The 18,455-nt window shown below is 50.2% G+C and overlaps 3 protein-coding genes across 3 annotated transcripts; 2 read left to right on the forward strand and 1 right to left on the reverse strand.

Moving 5' to 3' along the window:
- Window positions 1-6,643: 6,643 nt before the first annotated feature.
- Window positions 6,644-8,622, forward strand: FPRO_04487 (uncharacterized protein; the record flags this gene model as incomplete). Its single annotated transcript, XM_031230002.1, has 7 exons — window positions 6,644-6,762; window positions 6,819-6,852; window positions 6,904-7,083; window positions 7,142-7,196; window positions 7,260-7,493; window positions 7,567-8,367; window positions 8,423-8,622. The coding sequence occupies 7 exons, from the start codon at window positions 6,644-6,646 to the stop codon at window positions 8,620-8,622; spliced, it is 1,623 nt and encodes a 540-aa protein (XP_031080183.1).
- A 2,058-nt stretch (window positions 8,623-10,680) lies between these two features.
- On the reverse strand, window positions 10,681-13,354 carry FPRO_04488 (uncharacterized protein; the record flags this gene model as incomplete). The annotated part of the gene is made up of 4 exons (XM_031230003.1): window positions 10,681-10,932; window positions 10,995-12,572; window positions 12,624-13,206; window positions 13,260-13,354. The coding sequence occupies 4 exons, from the start codon at window positions 13,352-13,354 to the stop codon at window positions 10,681-10,683; spliced, it is 2,508 nt and encodes an 835-aa protein (XP_031080184.1).
- A 1,169-nt stretch (window positions 13,355-14,523) lies between these two features.
- Window positions 14,524-17,681, forward strand: FPRO_04489 (related to sodium-calcium exchangers; the record flags this gene model as incomplete). Its single annotated transcript, XM_031230004.1, has 2 exons — window positions 14,524-17,300; window positions 17,351-17,681. 2 exons carry the CDS (start codon window positions 14,524-14,526, stop codon window positions 17,679-17,681), a joined length of 3,108 nt encoding a protein of 1,035 aa, XP_031080185.1.
- Window positions 17,682-18,455: the final 774 nt, after the last annotated feature.

Consider the following 18,455-nt stretch of genomic DNA (forward strand, 5'->3'; position numbering starts at 1 on the left):
GGGGTGACTTGTCAATGCCAAATCACGGGAGACACTGGACAAGGGGTAGTTGAGCCTCGAGGCTCGAGGCTGGACTCTGTTCATGAGCGTAGACAACAATGACCATATTGGGCCAAACAGTCGAGGAGGGACAGTTAATGCCATCTTTTATGTGCTGACAATGGGCTGTGGATACATACATCTTAGGCCGTCTAATGAACGCGAAGATCATTGAACAACCCTTGCAAAGCCTTCTCACATGAGCCAGACATATCTGGGAAGCTGGTATTGCGTTCGCAGACATATAAGTTAAAGAATAGGCTACTGGTTGGTTACTCAGTACTTCAGGTTTACTTGCCTCAATGCTTGGTCACAAGAAGATATCCCGAACAAACAACCTAGCACCGTGTCTCAGATGTGCGGGAAACTTTCGTAATTCCCCCGTTACTAGGCACCTGTAATAAGAAAACACAGGAAGATATTGTCCGAAAAATAATGGTTGAGATGGATAGGGTTTCCCGTATTTTTTTATGTGATTGTATGAGTGCTGTGGCGGATCCATGGGCTCGATCGATTAGTCTAGACACATGCAACACATGCGCCACAGGCCTGGACTACGACGGACGGTGATCACAATATGATCCGGGCCATTGCGGGTCGCCTCAAGACAACCACAGCTGAGGGTTTGCATCAACGAGGGAGTGAAGACATGGTTCTCAATATTGGTGCCAGGCCCGAAGCAAAGCGGGCGGTCTACTGTGTCAAGGCGTTGGGTTGGGTCTCTGAGACCAAGAGACAGACAGATAGCTGATACTGTTGTGAAAGTTGCACAGGGAGGTAGGTGAACAGGCGTGGTGCGACCATGATATGCATCTTTTGTCCAATACGGATCGAGGCTGAAACAAACAACTCGCACCCAACAAATCTCCTTTGGAATCTCCTTTGGAATCTCCTTTGGTCCGCATTCACATACCCATCAAAGTCGATGGCATACCAACACGCCAGATCTCAAGGTGCAGCTGCATTGACACCCATACTCTAAAAAGGGAATGTACTTCGTGAAGAGGGATTCTTGCAGTATGCCATAAATACGTGCTTACACTTCATGGGATGTACAGTAGGTAGTCGGTCTATCTTTATCCACTCCGCTAATAGGAAATGGTCAAAGTGTCTCTGAAACTCTCCGATCAACTGGGCTGACTGGGACTGACACAAACTGGTGGAGTGTCCTGACAACCCTGCCTGCCTGCCTGCAAGCTTTTGTGCCTTTGGCCATCGATCGAACTCGCCGCTCGCATCCATGTCTATGGCTGGGTTCTAGATTCGACTGCGACCTACTAGCCCGGGTATCAGAGTGGCCTAGCACGATCAGTTTCGTGAATTGGGCAGCTCTATTCGCAGTGTCGCATGCGAAAATGAACACAGCAGCAGCGAGCGTAGCAAGTTAACTTACCTACTAAGGTAGGTAGGTAGGTATCCAACAATCCGATGGCTAGGTAGGTCAGTACATGCCTACCTAGATACAGAAGACCAGTTTGCTGGTGTACAGGCCCCCCGCCGGTGCAAAACAAGCTACGGAGATTTGTTCGATAGATCCATCGATTTACATAAACCTGGCTTGGCTACCTACTCAGGGCAAATTTAGCTGCTGATCATTTCCCACCTATGCTTTATCTGATGTGATTCCATGTTCAAGTGCTGAAATACAAGTCCTGTATACACTTATTAAGCTGAATTAAATAAGTACCTACTGTACTTATAGTATCTACTTTGGTATCTACCTACCTAATGTAAGGCATATATCTCCCCTGAGGTATCTTCGTTTATAACTTGCCTATTACCTTACCTAGTACCTGTGTGCAAACATGTTGAATGCAACAAAGCATAAAAAAGCCCTTAAGCCCGGCGAATCAGATCGAGCAACAACTAGCTGGAACCGAAACCAAATAGGTAGAGTGGGATTATTATAGGCAGGCGTAAAGGGAGATTAACAGGACATCCATCCGGGAATAATAGCCCAGGAAAGCGGACTCGAAGCGGCCCCTTCCATGCACTCTATGCAGGGTTTGGACAGGAACCAACCAACTGCCTCTCTCCTTACCAGTTAGTGCACACCCTTTCTAAAGATCAGATATGGCCATTGCCCTGTCAGCCTGTACGTACCCAGTTAGCCAGTGACCCTAGCATAGAAGGTAATCCTATCACTCACTTATTACTCTCGTCAACGTTCTAGACTCAACGTCGTGGAGAAATGTTCGCTTTGATGCGCTTTACGCGACATCGGGGAGTCGGTCACAACCGTTTATTTTGGACATCAACAACTACAAGGCCCGAAACCTTTCGGGCACTGTAGCTTTCATATCTATTCTTTGTGCAAAGACCCCCAGCCGTCGGAGGCGGAAGTTGGAGATGCAGCCAGCCAGCCCAGGTACTTCAGCCGCCTCCAACCTTCCAAGCGCCTAGTATGGCCAAATAGTTAGGCTGCTGTCATAAAAGCAGAGAGGATGCCGCCGGCCGGTGGTCTCTCGCTTCTCCCGAGAAAACCGGAGATTTTTGGATCCCGCGAGCTTGAAGCTTATTGGCTCAGTGATACGGACTATGCTCCGTGACCATTACTTTGCATCATTCTTGACTTGCAAGTTCGAACACTAGGCCATGATCAGTTTTACGATCGGTCAAGATACCGCCAACTCAAGCTCAATACTTGGTGGAAATGGCCAAGGTGGCACAGTCCGAATAAGCCTCTGGGATCGAAACGAAAGATGCATGGCTGAATGGCCAGAGGGGGAGGCGTTACATTGAACGGGGAGCCGGTTACTCAATCCGCCACCATTCGCCAATCCCAGGGCTCTGAGGGATCGAGATTCTAGACCCTTTGTCGAATTCCCATCCCGCTCATGGCGATTTTACCACCAGCTTTCGATTCACAATTACCGACACCACGTATTGCGGCTATCGAATGTTTCCAATGCCACTTGAGTGGCCAGACGATGAATAATCCTATCTTGCACGTCTCGGTCGTTGATAGCCATTAACTTACATACTAAGTTACCTGTGAGCTATCGCATGCCCACTAACAGGCACTATGCCTAATAGAACCAACGATCACCTTCAGCTTCGGCTCGTCAACGCAGAATATACCCAAATGGCCCAAACAGAATTAGATTATCATAGCACCGGAGAAACAGAATCAAAGGAGGACTGTCGGAGGTCGGTCGTGCGTTTTCACCCTGGATGACACTGCCCCATCATGGTAGAAAGGGAAAACACATGATGCCTTGGAACGAGTTCCAATATGCGTCATTCGACTTGAGGCATCAACCATCAGCGCAACATGACGAATTCTGGCGGCTGCATCCCTCTGTCACTGCACGAACGGACTTCCCAAAGACGTCGGTGGCCGTACCATGTGGCCCGTGAAAAGGGGACCTGGTGCATTTCTGAGCAAGCAGATCACCCGTTGGCGCGGTATCATGGGCGATTCGATCAAGGCCCTGCTCGATCATGGTGAAGTTGGAGTTCTGGCGTTGTGCGATCAGTAAGCCAAACCTCGATTTCAACAAAGGCGATGGCTCGATGGCGATCAGGAACAACCCACGAGCGGATTGTGGACAGCCCAGGGCGTGCGTCACTTATACCGGCTCCACACCCCCGGCTCTCAATAGCTCCGACCACCAGAACTTGACCCAGAAACTCCGTTTTAGTTTAACCCACAACCACCTGGCTACCGACGAGCGTTGCCATTTGTAGAACAAGCTCAACTTCAACCCTGACCGTCCGTCTGTCACGCTTCTTTTAGCTGGTTGATGTGCACCGTCTCGGCGAGTTTTGAACACCTTTGAGCCAGCTGCAGAGGATGATGGGGAGACCGCGTCCAAGAGCGTGACATTCTCACCCCATCACGCAGTCATCCCGTATCGTACCGTGCGGGAGGCCACGACCGTTTCACGAATTGAGATCGAGATCTTACCCGTTACAGTTTCTGAGTTGCTTCGCTACGACACGCTCCTGAGTTCGAGGGCTGGCAAAGCCTGGTGTGGACGGGTGACGCACCTAGCCAATGACTGTCATCCTGCCGTGTCGGGGCAAATCAATCAATCAAATTGACGGTTGATCGTCATGCCCAATTGCCTCTTTCTGAATAGAGGATGAGATGCGCCAAACCCCATAACAGGCCTGCCCGCGTCCTTGGAACATCATGATGGGACCGCTCGCTCTGTGGAACATCAAACAAACACCAGCAGCATCAATATCAGCATCAGCAGTAGCAGCAATGGTGTGTATCTTTTGGATGAGTGCCGATTTCCTTCCGACTTTCGATTTGGTGCTCCCATCTCAAGAACCGCGTCGCATTTTCCTCTTCAACACATCCGTCCATCTATTCATGGATAGCTCTGCTGGAAATCACAGTCACGGGCACCAGTAGCGTTGCGTTGAAGCGACTCAACAGGCCCGGTCCCAGATATCGTTCATGAAAGTGTCAATTGGACCAAGTTGGGGCATCTCGATGTTGTCCAGGTGCCGCCCTATCGTATACGTAGCCGATGACAGGGCCTCGGGGGTCCACGCTTCTTGTTTTTCGACCCATCTCGATTCTGAACTGCATTTCCGTACGTACGTTGCTTAGCAATGTTGGTGCCAATTGTCCATGTCTCCCAAGACCCAATATGATGGGTGATGGACAATGATGATAATGCTCCAGTGTGAAATCTGCCCTTGCATCATTCATCTTTCTCGAACGTCAAAACTTGATACGCTCTATAACAGAAAAAGAAAGAGGCTGCGGATCAACAGCCAGCCCAGAATTTAAGAGACAAGCGTGCCAAGGCTGTGTGCCCTTGACGGAATATTGTAGACGTACACCCTTCTCCCACACACGTCCACGCCCCCTTTAGGTTGAGTTGTGAACTGACTGGGCTAGACCATGCCCTCCTAGTTCTCTTGGAGCCTCTGAACAACAAGACCACCCCCCCCGAAGCGAGTGCCATGACCATGTAGGAATCTGATGTTTCTGCTCTTTTTCTGCCACTTGAACTCTCACGATTCTATCATCGCTTCCGAAGCCCTGCTTTGCCTATTCCACGTTCAACTAATCGTATTTATTCTTTTGCCGGTGGCTGCGGCACCTCCGACTCTGCCCCGTTTTCTCCTGGACCCTGTCTCTACCTCCATCTACAAACAGCATCTGGATTCCACGATGCCCTGAACAAGAATCCCCCATCCCAATATTGGCTCTAACACCAGCTCCCCACAGAGCAACTCATCTTTGACCTGTCTTTCTTCGACAGCCCTCACACCCCCTCCCGTACGTCCACGACTGAAGTCCCGTCCCTACAGTCTAATTCTTATATTCGTCCTGCCTTACCTTGCCTGTCTTTTGACTCTCACGCTCGCGCACCCGCCAACAAGAGCCTAGGTCCAGAACATTTGATCCTCAAGCGACCTGCAGCCAAACCTAACCCGGGGCCTGCCCCCTTGGATCTGTCACCTTACAGTCGCCTCATAAGTTTCAGTCCGAAGATCACCTGCCAATCCACGTCTCGTCACTATCCCGACATCTATCCCAGACGAGGTCTTGCGCCGCTGACAGACCGTGAGCTCTCATTCTTCCCTCATCGCGGTTGGACACAATACCCTTTCCTCAATCCACCACAGCACAGCACAGCACTTGCTCTTTGCTCTTTGCAATCGAGATATCCGATTCTGCTTGTTGTCTCTGGGGGTGCTCGTAACTGCACTTCACTCCCTCTCGAACTCATCCTCATCTATCCAGCCTACTTGCTGGCCCACTGGTTGTTTCCCTTTCCTTTGACTTTCCAGCTTCTGCCTCAGCCTCAGAAAACTCTTTCTGCTCACTGCCGTGGCTTGTCAATTGGCGAAGAATAACAGCCCTTCACCATATGTCCCAACTCTTTTCTTGTTCAAGGTCCGCTTCTCACCAATTCTCCGGCCCAATACTATTACATTTTGCCTGTACGTGCCGCCTATTTCTTTCGTCATTCTCCCACACCCCTCCCCTTACCCTCTGTATGTTCACCAAGGACTTTATGTCACCAACCCAATCATCAGACGTTATTCCTCTCGATCCCTGAGTTTATCACTCCTGTGTTGCCCAAGATCTCCGTTGCACATCCAAACCTCCTCACTCATCACACTCGATCGATCAGTACAGACTGAAGACCCAAAGCGTGTTCCGCGTATTCAGAAACCTTTCGAATATAGCATGACGTCTTGTTACCCAGATTCTTGCCTAACATCAGTCTCACAATAGCTCCTTGTTGAGCCACCCAGCTTGAACCGACATCATCAGTTCATCATAGCTCAGTGCCAAACCCCGCGTTTCAGAACCCACCCATTCTCAGTTGTATCCATCCATCAACACTGCCAACCAACAAGAAAGACCATCAAAGGCCTCACATAGCAGTGGTTAACGTATTTGTATAAAAGACGATCCCGAACATAACACCAGACGTACACTGGACGCACCCTTGACGCATCAAACTGGCTTGATCACCTGATACCTTTGCTTGTTTCTCATCAAATTGTGCAGCATCCTAGCCAGTTGTACCTGGGACGAAGTTGAGCCGCCACACTGGCACCAATTAATCTAAAAAAACCGTTTGTTTTTGGAGGGAGGTTCCCCGGAACTTTCCAGCTGGGCTGTATGTCTCCCGATCTTGAGTCAATTCTTGCCGAGTTGGGATTGTCCCAATATCTTGATGCATTCGTTGAGCAAGGTTTCGATGAGTGGGATATCATTCTTGACATTCAGGAGTCAGATCTGTATGTTTCTTTCTGAGTGGACCGACTGCAGCATTTCCACTAACAGCCTTCTTCAGAGATGCATTGGGTGTCAAACTAGGCCACCGGAGGGTATGGTTCCTGTCACCGCCTACTCAGGCAGCCGCTGATGCAATTTTTTAGAAGCTCCAGAGAAGGATAGCTAATGCCCGAGGCATCTCCCCATCGGTGTCATTAGTGACTACTGTCAGACAAACCAGCGAGGATGTAAAATCGGATAGTGTGCAAGCTGAGCCTACTCGGACGGAACTACCGCCTGAAGGACAAGGTGTTGCCAAACGGAAGTATCGGCGTCACCCTAAGGTGAGTTGAAATCTTTGGGTTTCTCAAGTAGGCGACTTGATGACTAACAAGGTACCAGCCTGACGATAATGCCCCTGAGAGACCTCCGTCAGCATATGTATTGTTTTCCAACAGTGAGTTCTGCCCCGACACACTCGTTCAGTGATCGTGAAGATTTACTGACAAACGATGCAAAGAAATGAGGGAAGACTTAAAAAGCCAAAATCTCACGTTCACAGAAATTGCGAAACTCGTTGGAGAGAATTGGCAAAACCTGAATGCCAGCGAAAAGGAGGCATATGAAAGCCAAGCAAATGCCGACAAGGAGAAGTACCACCGTGACTTGATGGAATATAAGAAAACGGCCGACTATCGGAAGTATATGCAGTATCTCCACGAGTTCAAGGAGAAACAGGCCAAACGTAATCAAGGTTTGTAGCCAGATGGCATCAAATCCATCACACGTTGACATGACAGTAAAACTGACACCTCGCCGTTGGCTAGCCGATGTCTCTAAGAGGACAAAACTGGATCCCGTTCGATTGCGACACAGCAGCAGCAGCAGCAGCACGATGACACCGGGAGGCAACACTTCGAGCGGCAGTGGTAGTGAGAGGTTGCAAGGTAGTGAGCCACCACCTTGTCGGCGAGAAAGGTTAAATTCGATTGCGTCGATAGCTGAATCACAACATTCGTCGACTACGCCAACTTTGTTATCCCAGGCAAACTCGAACGACGAGACTATGTCATCACCCCAGGCCGCCCTCTTCGATGCTGGAAGTCCACGGGAAACCCATTACCAAGCCCCCAAGCGCCAGCAGTCCTGGCGAGAAGGAGGTCGGGGGGTAGAAGTCTCACATCAACATCTGCCCTCGTTGTCCAACATGCTCGAAGATGGAAGGAAGGGGATGCCAATTCCATCCGGCTCAGAAGGTAACCCTTATTCGAGTGGCTTTGTTGCCGCAAACTACCCCAGGTCGGTACCCGAAGTTCCCAACGTGCTTCCATCGGCACCACCCAAGCCCCCTCTCCTCCGGCACGAACCGTCTTCCAGCAGCAGTGTTGGTTCAGTGAGTCCAGCAGGGGGCTTTGCAAGGACTCCCGGCGAAGGACCGCTCCCGATCCACGCTCTCCTTTCCCACCATCAGACGCTGCCGACACCAGTTGTGGCTGCCAACGCGTCCATGTTCGAACGGGGTTCTCCTGTTTCCGGATTGGGTACTGGTACGACGACCCCGAGCCCGACAGATCCTGTGCCACTCGTAAGGCCATATTTTGGCCACGGCGTTGTGCCCAGGGGATATGGTACTTGAATCTATGGAGGCTTCGTTAAGAAGTCCAAGCTAACTCGGCTTTCAAGGGTCTCAGCCATTGCCACCCACTGGCCCTCCAGCCAGGAACGACGAATATATGATAAACAACGATGTGCCAATGACGCCGGCACCTGATGTGATCGCCCCGATCGAGGATCGTTCCTTCAAGACTCGCCTCGATGGCATGAGCGTCTTACTAAGAGCTGGTGAGCTTGTCGAAAAGCACGAACGAGACGAACGACGATGAAGGGCGGTGACGATGACAATATGCTCGTAGCATACTGATGCTGTATTCGACGCCAAAACGCTTGTATCCAAATGTGTCGAGGTGCAGCTTACTCACCCCCCAGGGACCCCTTTTGTTTCTTATCTTATCCGATACCCACGCATGATGATGTCAAGTCTTTTCCATTTCATGATTCGGTCTTTAGGTGGATGGTGGTACACATGAATGAGTACCTATAATGGCTGCTGTGGTGATATCGGGTCGCGCAGTCGCGGATTCTGGCGTTAGGTGCTTGAACTTTGGGTGGAAAAGAGGGTTGGAAGGATCCAAAAATAGCATTCGGAAAGTCATGAGGAATTTGACTGGTGTATAGTTGAAAGGTTATCCGTGTCCGTAACGGATCTTTCGTGGGCATGTGCTCTGTGGTTTTTTAGTGCGCAATGAATTAGGTATTACAACAAGAAAATGACCAGGAGTTATGTTAGTTAGTATGGAAACGTTGGGCAGAACCAATGCCAGGTCGTGACATGTTATATACATATGAGTGAGTAGCGCATGTCGGCATCGGGAGACCACATTGGTGTTCTGATCCAAGGGGTTTTGCAGGTGTGAGTCCACCACCAGATCATTGCGGCGAGAGAGGGGCAGTCCCGGGATCTTGGTATTCGGAAGACACCTAAGGGAGGTTGTCGATTGGTGTGTATTGTATAGGTACTTATACTACAGACATATAGGAGATGTGGCTGGATGGCTGCTATCTACATGTGTAGTAGTAAATCGAAGCAATATTTAGGTACTTAGATGAGTAGGTGACTGATTAGATAGGCCAAAGATGGGAGGGGAAAAAGGAGAATGATGAATGAAATGGAAAGAACGAGGCGATCTCAAGGGTCCTTCCTTACTCAGACTTAAGTATCTACCTCAGCAAAATTGCTTTGTTCTTGTTCTCTCCTCTGGGTTGCTTTGGCCCCCCCACAATTTATCAACATCGTCATAAGGGTCCAGTTCGTAACCAGTTTCAACGTCATGGCGCAGCCACAAAAGCCCATGAGTGGGTCTGAGACTAGGATTTAAGGTACGTACCCAGCTCGAGGGTTCCAGGTTCCTAGGAGGAGGTAGGTACCCCTTGGAGGGAAATAATACATGAGACTGGCTTACACCAAAATCCACCGATCTACCACCAAATCCAGTCTCGTGTTTTGACTTCTCCCCTGTAGGTACCTTACCTTCGGTACTTAAGGTAAATAGGTACCTAAGTCCCTAGGCATCTAGGTACCCAATGAAGGTAACGTAAAATCATACGGATCTTGAGCAGGAGTCTGTCTGTTTTACCCGTACAAAGATAAGGTAATCAGGACCTGATCTTGAACACATGAGCTGAAAATTATTTGCTCTAGGCACTAGGGTCGCTATATGAGTTGGTTAGCAATGCCATCTCTCTGCAATCTTCAGTACTTACTTAGCCAGGTGACATAGCTTGTGTGGCTAATCAACTCCCTTGAGCCATGGAAACTGGAAAAGTCAGCTACGAGATGAGTGTGATGTTGCAGATACTCGCGTATTGGATTGGATGATATAATAACGAATCTTCTGCCATTCATATTCCAGCAGCCCCGATTTTGGGATATGGATGTCAGGTCAGGTCAGGTTGCCATCCACCAAGTATTATCATTGAGAAAACTTGGATACGATCCAAGAGACCACAAAAGCCCAATCACTCAAGAATTCAAACTTGCCTTCTTCATATTGGTAATGAAAAGAGGCTGCAAATTAAAGAACCGTCGCCTCATCTTCCGGTCGGCATCCACATGGTATAAAGTAAAGCTCATGAGCATGATCAGTTAATCATTCCTTCGTGTCCTTCATTCAAAACAAGTACTCTAGATGTTGTTACTGTTGACTCCCCCCCCCCCAACGCCAGGATATCATGTTATGCCATACCATACAATACCATGCATTGCTAGGTGTCTCTTGAACGATTCTGCGAGCATATCATGCATGACTCGTCAAATAAACAAGTACATGACCACCTCAAAGCATACTCAAGACAAGTGGTTACATAGTTCAAAACCGCTCCCGCTATTCACCCTCGACAATCTCCGCTGACCAATCCCTGCGGATCTCAAGTTCCGACAGACCAGGTGTGTTTTCAATCACAAGACCCTTCTCATTGGCCAAGTGCAAGAGGCAGATAAAGCAGAATGAGGTTGAAATATCATCCATCACCGGCTTGGGATATACGGTCTGCAGATTGTTCATGATCTCTGTGAACTTGAGCGTCTCTTCTTGCTTAGGTTCGCTGACATCCACTGCTTGGGGCTTAGGTTGGTTCTGTAGTGAGATGTATCAGCATAATGCCACGTCTTCGTTTTTGACTGTGCATAATAACTTACTTGAAGAATGTCAACATCCATACCCTTCCACAACTCTTCCTTCAACCTTCGCACATCCACCTTCTTGGCTACCCTAGCATATTGCACATACTCGGGACGTACACGCCTCGTTTGAGTAACCAGTGTTGTTCCGAATGCTCCAGTATTGGTTACTGTCTCCCCATTAAGTAGAGCCGTGAGCCCTCCGCCATCAGTGAGTCCAGCCTGCCCGTCAAGCCCTGGGGAGAAGTGCTCTCTTGCGTCCGCAAATTCTAGATCATCATCGTCGTCCAAGTCACCGCCGCCGGGGAATGGCATAACATCGTCCTGGAAGAAGTTGGCATCATAGTCGCCTTCAGGCAACACTGTCTCGTCTGTATGTTGCGGGGCCTTTTGGTTGGCCCAGAATGCTTCGTCCATTTCACCATCAGGTTGATTATCTGCACCGATATTACCAAAGCCACCCCCACCGCGAGAGCTGAAGCCGGTGCGCCGTTTGCTCATCCGTGCCTTTGGCTTGAGGAATAGGCTCAGCAGAGACTTGGAGTTAAAGTGCTTGTCGTCGGGGAGAAGATTGCGTGACTTGGACTTCCAATCCTTCTTGGGCATGCTGATGGCTGAATTGTTGGTGGCTTGTGTATGAATAATATCCGAAGTGTGTGAATCTAGCGGTGCGGCAAAATCGATCTCAAAGGGCTCTTTCTCTTTGCGTTTCTTTGTCTCCGTTGCGGGCTTATTCACATCCTTGATTTTCCTGATCCTCCAGTGCTCCGCGCTCGCCCAATTCTTCTGCAATGCCTGGTCGAAAAATCCGAGGATGTCCTCGTGCATCTTGTCCGCCTTCTGCGCGCTCGTCATTGAAACAACGTATTCACCGTTGCCGTCGATCTCATCCCCGTCACCACCCTCTTCACCGAGGCCAGCGTCGTACACTCGCATCTGTGGCTCCAGGGCGGCTTCTCTAGCCCAAGCCTCGCCGCCCTCGCCGAAAGCGACATTATCGGCAGCATCGAAGGCTCCCAGGGCGAGGTCATCATCGTCGAAGCCTGCTGCTTCGTCACCATCGATTACGAGACCGGAAAAGTCGCCAAGCGCTCCTGGGGTCTTATCCTTGTCCTGGTCCTGTCTCCAATCTTCGGGTGCCTTCAGGAATGGAATATCCATGGATCCCGAAGGATCGCCAAGATCAAACGTCTTTAGAGAAGGACAAACATCAAGCTCATCGAGTCGGTGCAAGTCGGGGATGAACTTGGCACCAAGGACTCCAACATCAATTTCGACGTCATCGGCCTCTTCCTCATCTTCCAGCTCCTCTTCTTCCGGGTCGTTCTCGGCCTCGTCTTCTCCGCCACCCTCTTCATCGTCGGACTTCGTCTTCCCGAGGGTGGTGGCATCACCAGTATCGTCGCTACTGTCAAAGACGATGCGTCCTTGTGAATCGATCATAAGATGGTTTAGAAGAAGGCCCTTGGCGCCACCCTCATCAAAATCGGCAGATGCTTTTTTGAACAAGGGATCGACTGCGAATTCCAGCTCAAATTTTTTGAGCTGCAGTGAATTGAAGGAGGGGGCAAGTGTTGCTTCAGATGATCGTTGTGTCTAGTAAATGTTAGTTTGAACCTTTTGGGAGTGTCCGGATATTTGCTATACCTTCTTCTTGGGCTTCTTTTTTACGTTGCCATCCTCGTCGAGCTCTTCTTCGTCGCTTTCGTCGGCATCCTCGCCATCTTTGTCTTTCTTCTTGGCGTTGTTGCTATCGGCAAGACCACTCAATAGCTTCCCTGTTTCCGTTGCGACGCTGTCCACACGGTTGGTGTAGATCTTGACACAACCGTCCAAGGTACAGCTAGCCTTTTGGAAGTTCACACCGTCGCCTTCCTTGAGGAGTGACATATCGTGAAAGTAGTCTATGAGAGCGAAGTTCCATGAATTTGTCGCATTGATTTTGTTGTCGGTGGCCATCTTCATCCATTCTTCGAAATTGGCGAGAAGCGGTACACGCTTCATAGGCGTGACCGCAGAGCCTCCGACCACGAAGCCCTCGTCATCTTCGATATTGCTGGCGCGGCCGCCGCGGGGAGTTTGGGGATCACCGTTCTCCATGTCGTCAAGGCGAAGACCAACCTTGCGAGGAGTTGCGGCCTTCTTAATCTCGTTAAATTGTCTTTCGTGGAGAGCTCTCCTGGAGCTCATGCGCTGCCCCTTTTCTGACACATCATCGTTGAGGGGGATTCTGGATAGTTGCATTAGCACACCGCAGGTGTTGCTGGGGAATCGATGACTGACTTGACAGGTGACTGCGTTATGAATGGTGAGGCCGTACTAGAGCCTGCGTTGTTCCTGGAACTCCCCGTCCGGGGGACTTGAGCAACTCGAGGCATTTTCAATTTGTTTGTGTGGGTTTTGGGGGGATAAAAAGGGCGTGTTTGGACGAGGCCTATCGCGTTGTCGTCGTCGTGTTGCGGGACCCTCCCTGGCCAAAGTAAACAAAATAAATGCCAACTGCTATGGAGGTAACTAGCACGAGGGGGCGGGCGGTGTGTGGGGTAACTTCAATACTGTGTTATTGTTTAGCCTTAGGCCTCAACTGTGGCTGGAGATGTTAGCCACAGCCCACCGAGGTAGGCAGAGACGGAGGTACGGAGGTGCTTACGGATACTCTCCGCCGTCTGAAACGGAACATCACGGACAACAGACGATGTCAAGGCAGGAACAGGCCAAACAACCCAATGGTAACCTACCCCTGCCCATGCCACCTTAAGTTACTGGATCCCATCTGATCACCAAGTTTCCAGTAAGCACGTGGCGCAACCTAAAGCAAGCACGTTGAAGATGAGAAGCTTAACCAAGGAACCCAATGTTGTACGTGCGAGTGGCAGAGAAGTCGGTGTGCATACTGTATCGACCAAGCAAGCTACTCCTGTCATCGTTATTATTTAGCGATCAGTCTGTCACTGGGAGCTCTGGACTGGATCAGCTGTGTCTTGATGGTTCCTGCCAATCTTGGAAACTAATAAGATAGGTACCTAGCCACACCTCACTCTTACACTAACTGTGGCAAGCAATGCCGTACTATCTCTGAACAACTGGCGGCCTCCCTTCATCTTCGTCACCATCACCAAACTAGGTTGTAACAAACCCGTCGCAAAGAGACGCTAAAATGCTGGAAACTGGATTTCTGGATGGTTCAAAAGGGAAAGTCGATGCATAACGGGGGATATTAAGATTCTCGATCACCGATCCACGATTCCCCCCCCCTCGGTTAAGTTAACGTGGGAATGGGGCATGCCACGGGCTTGGGAGCATGTAACGTCAAGATATGGCGGACACTTTATTAAACCTTTAAACCTTACCTTATCTAGCACTGAACCCAATTCTTGTTCTCCAAACATTTCCTCTGCATCTCTCCGACTCCCCTCACTGGATCGCATCTCAATCTATATTCTTAAGCTTCATAAGACCCGTTCTTGTTCATTGTTTTTCTTTCTCTTTCAGGATCATAATGGCATCCAGAGAAGCTACTTCATGACATGACGATACCAGCTCCAACATGACGAATACCACCCCCCGTGGGCGTCTTTGCCCCATCCACGAGACTACCAAACGCCCCAATGCGACTCCCAAGCGTTTCCCCAGAGGCAGCCGCTTGCAGTCTCGCCCTTTCTATACTACGGTCCTCCTTCTATCAGTCATGACTGCGTATTCATTTTTGTCGCATACAACCTTCGCGCAGTCCGTCTCGAATCGCGCGGCAGATCCCGAGCTGCTCTTCAAGCGCAGTTCCTCTACGGTCGAAACACCCGAGTGCAGTCAAGTCCACAATGCTGTGGACAGATGCGCCTTTGTGCGCAAATACTGCAACGATGATGATGCCGGGCTTGTACACTACATTGAACTGTATTATTGCTCTTTCGGCAATGCAAGACCCGTCGCATTCACAGCCCTTGTGCTTTGGCTGGGCCTCCTCTTCACCACCATCGGCATCGCTGCAAGTGATTTCTTCAGTGTCAACCTAAGCACGATAGCGACAGTTCTTGGCCTGAGCGAGAGCCTGGCAGGCGTCACATTTCTCGCGTTTGGTAATGGGTCTCCCGATGTGTTCAGCACTTTTGCAGCCATGGGCTCTAATAGCGCCAGCATGGCCGTCGGAGAGCTGATCGGCGCGGCAAGCTTTATCACAGGTGTCGTTGCTGGTTCTATGGCATTGGTGAGGGAGTTCCGTGTCGATCGGAAATCATACACACGCGATATTTGCTTCTTCATCCTTGCGGTCGTCTTCACCATGATCTTCCTAGCTGACGGCCACTTGCACTTATGGGAGTGCTGGGTGATGATAGGGTACTATGGAGTGTATGTCGTTACTGTTGTAACATGGCACTGGTACTCTACGAGACGCAAAGCTAGACAACGCAGAGAAGGCGAAGCGCGCAGCCACGTGTATGCAGCCCTAGGTCACTCTGGGGACGAGTTGGCCGGCGAGCCATATAGAGACGACCCAGATGATGCTGGCTCGGGCCCTGGCACTGCGCACGCTACGCCGCCTGATATCTCGCTCCTTGAAGCCGGACCCAGAATCGAGGTTGATGGTACGCCTCAGCGAGCTGGAAGCGACACATCTAGTGAAGACCATGATCGCATGGTTGCGGCCGAGGTTGCCAGCAGTATGCGAGTTCTGCGAGGCCGTGGGGTTCGACGAAACACAATGACGCCCATCCGACCTAGTCTTGTAGGTGCACTGGAATTTCGGTCTGCTTTGGCGCAGCTACAACGCGAGGGCAATTTACAGCTGTCCACGATCCCAGGAAGAAGCTATTCGGATTATCATGTGCACAGGCGCAGGCAGACCACCGCAACAATCGCGGAATCGGCTCGGTCTGATGGTCAGTTGGACCCCGACACTGGTGAGCGCGCACCCATAAGGAACAGAGCGCTCTCTTCTGGAGACGTCCCAGTTGGTGTGCCTGCTCACCCGGACCTACACATTCCACGCCGCAACGGATCCGAGCCGACGTTGTCCGTTCCTGGCTCAGCAGCCAGTGGAACGAGGGCATCAAGCCCCAGCCCATCCTACATTATAGGGGGAAACTTGGCAGCGCCTCCCGTCGGTCCTAGTGGGACCACCCACGATGCGCCTCCGGAAGACCAGAAAGGACAGCTGCTGACTCCCGAACTTCGCTTGCAAATACCTTCCAGCCGACGTAGCAGTTACAGCGACCGCTCCTCACCTAACACGCCTTTTCCTATGTACAGTGACTCGCCAGCACTGCTTACGCCCAATTACCAGAATGACCCAATTGAGTTCGTGTCGCCAGGAGGAGTGTCACCCAGTACCGTTGCACCGGGTCCAGCAAGTCGTGAGACACCCTTTGCCGACTTACAACTGACAGTCGATGCACCGTCACGTCCTGTTAGATGGTGGCCTTATGCCGTACTACCAGCCCCCCATGTCTTGTGGGCAACTTTGTTCCCTACATTGCAAGGCTGGAAAGAGAAGACGGCATGGGACAAGTTTGTCAGTGCCATCTCTGTCCCAAGTATCTTTCTTCTGGTGGTGACTTTACCCGTCGTAGACTCGGAAACAACAGACGGCGAATCATCTATCCTCGAGGTACTCAATGACCACACCGATCATTACCATCACGATCACCAAGTTGTTGGGCACATGGCTCCGCCCATATCGATCGAGCGCTCGGCGATTGAGCCAGAAAGGGAATCGGAATGGGAGCGCTATCGTAGACACACCATCACAAGCCGTGGCAACGGTCACGTGGGCCTTGCGACAACACCTTCTACAGCACATGCTGCAGATGGAGATACTCTGGCTGCCTCGCAGTTCTCTCTGGGTCCACCAGCTATAGTGGCGAAGCCAGCCTCAGATTTCCATTCCTCCAGCAGTGTCAAAAATGACTGCACAGGCTGGAACCGATGGCTCGTGGCGCTACAACTATTTACTGGCCCCCAGTTTGCTGTCCTTGTATTGTGGGCCAATACCTTGGAGGACTGGGAGAACCCTCATAAAGCTTTGATCCGTATGGTGCTATACGCACTCCTGGCATCTCTCATTCTTCTCGGTGTCTTAGTCGTTTTCACGTCAGAGGACAGACCCCCTCGTTATCATTACATGCTTTGCTTCATGGGATTCATTATTAGTATTGCTTGGATCTCAACCATCGCAGGCGAGGTTGTAGGGGTCCTCAAGACAGTTGGTGTTATTTTGAACATCTCGGAAGCGCTATTAGGTCTCACCATATTTGCTGCTGGCAACAGTGTGGGGGATCTAGTCGCTGATATTACAGTAGCACGGCTCGGGTATCCCGTCATGGCTTTGTAAGTACAGTAGGGCTTCCTTGGAGCACCGAGGCTAATATGACATCTAGATCTGCTTGCTTCGGTGGCCCTATGCTGAACATCCTTCTGGGGATTGGTATCGGCGGTGCCATGATGACAATCCAGAAGGCAAACAAGAAGCATCGCAAGAACCCCAGCCATCCCATCAAGTACAAGCCTTACCGCATTCAAGTCGGTGGGACGCTGATGATCTCAGCTATCACACTACTTGTCACGCTTGTGGGTTTGCTTATTGTTGTGCCCATGAACAAATGGATCTTGAGTCGCAGGATTGGATGGGGACTGATCACTCTCTGGGCAGTGAGCACAATCGTAAACGTGATCGTTGAGCTCACTGGAGCTTGGGGTGAAATGGCATAGCCTGCCATGAACTTGGCTGGGTTTACAAAGGCGTTTTTGTCTTATTCATACATTCTTTGAGCGACTGTTTAGACCAAGCAATAACACGACTTTGCGTTTTTTTTTCTTCTTCAACGAACGAGAGCTGTTTCCAGAGATCCTGCCTGATACAAGTGTATATAGGGATATCCATCAGGTAATGACCATTCATCCGTCCCGAATTTAATCCTCGTTCACTCGTTCACCGAGCTCACCTCGACTGAGGGACCCATTGGTTGCTGCGAGCTATTTAGCGGTGAGACTGGGCGGAACAGGTGGCCCACTAAAAAGTTTCCTTGCGCTAGTAGAGGCTGTGAAGATCTTTTGGTGGAGGGGCAGGTAAGGTACCTAGGGGAGGAAAGAAAACTCAGGACCTTAACCCTAAATGACAAAAAGACTTAGGTAATTTGACATAAATCTAGGAAATCTTTTGCTGAGTTTATTTTGTCACCTCATATCAAGGTCCGGTGTTTTCTTGCCCCCCTAGGGGTACCTACCTAGGTAGTGTTAGAGGGGTCATTAGAGGGCCAGGAGGGGTAACAAGGAGTGGAAGATGAGAGCAACGAATTCTCAGTCTAGAGCTTTCAAAACAAGAGGTAACCAATCTTCCTTATATCTTTGTTACTTCTCAGAAGTTGCAACCCTCATTGATCATCTAGTTATCATGGTCATTAGAAAGTGTTGTTTCCAATACCAATGCATCCATAACCAACAGTGGACAAACCCCTGGATCTTTAGCGGTAAACTTGGCCCAAG

The sequence above is a fragment of the Fusarium proliferatum genome (assembly GCF_900067095.1).
Source record: "Fusarium proliferatum ET1 genome assembly, contig: FPRO_scaffold004, whole genome shotgun sequence".
Lineage (NCBI taxonomy): Eukaryota > Fungi > Ascomycota > Sordariomycetes > Hypocreales > Nectriaceae > Fusarium > Fusarium proliferatum.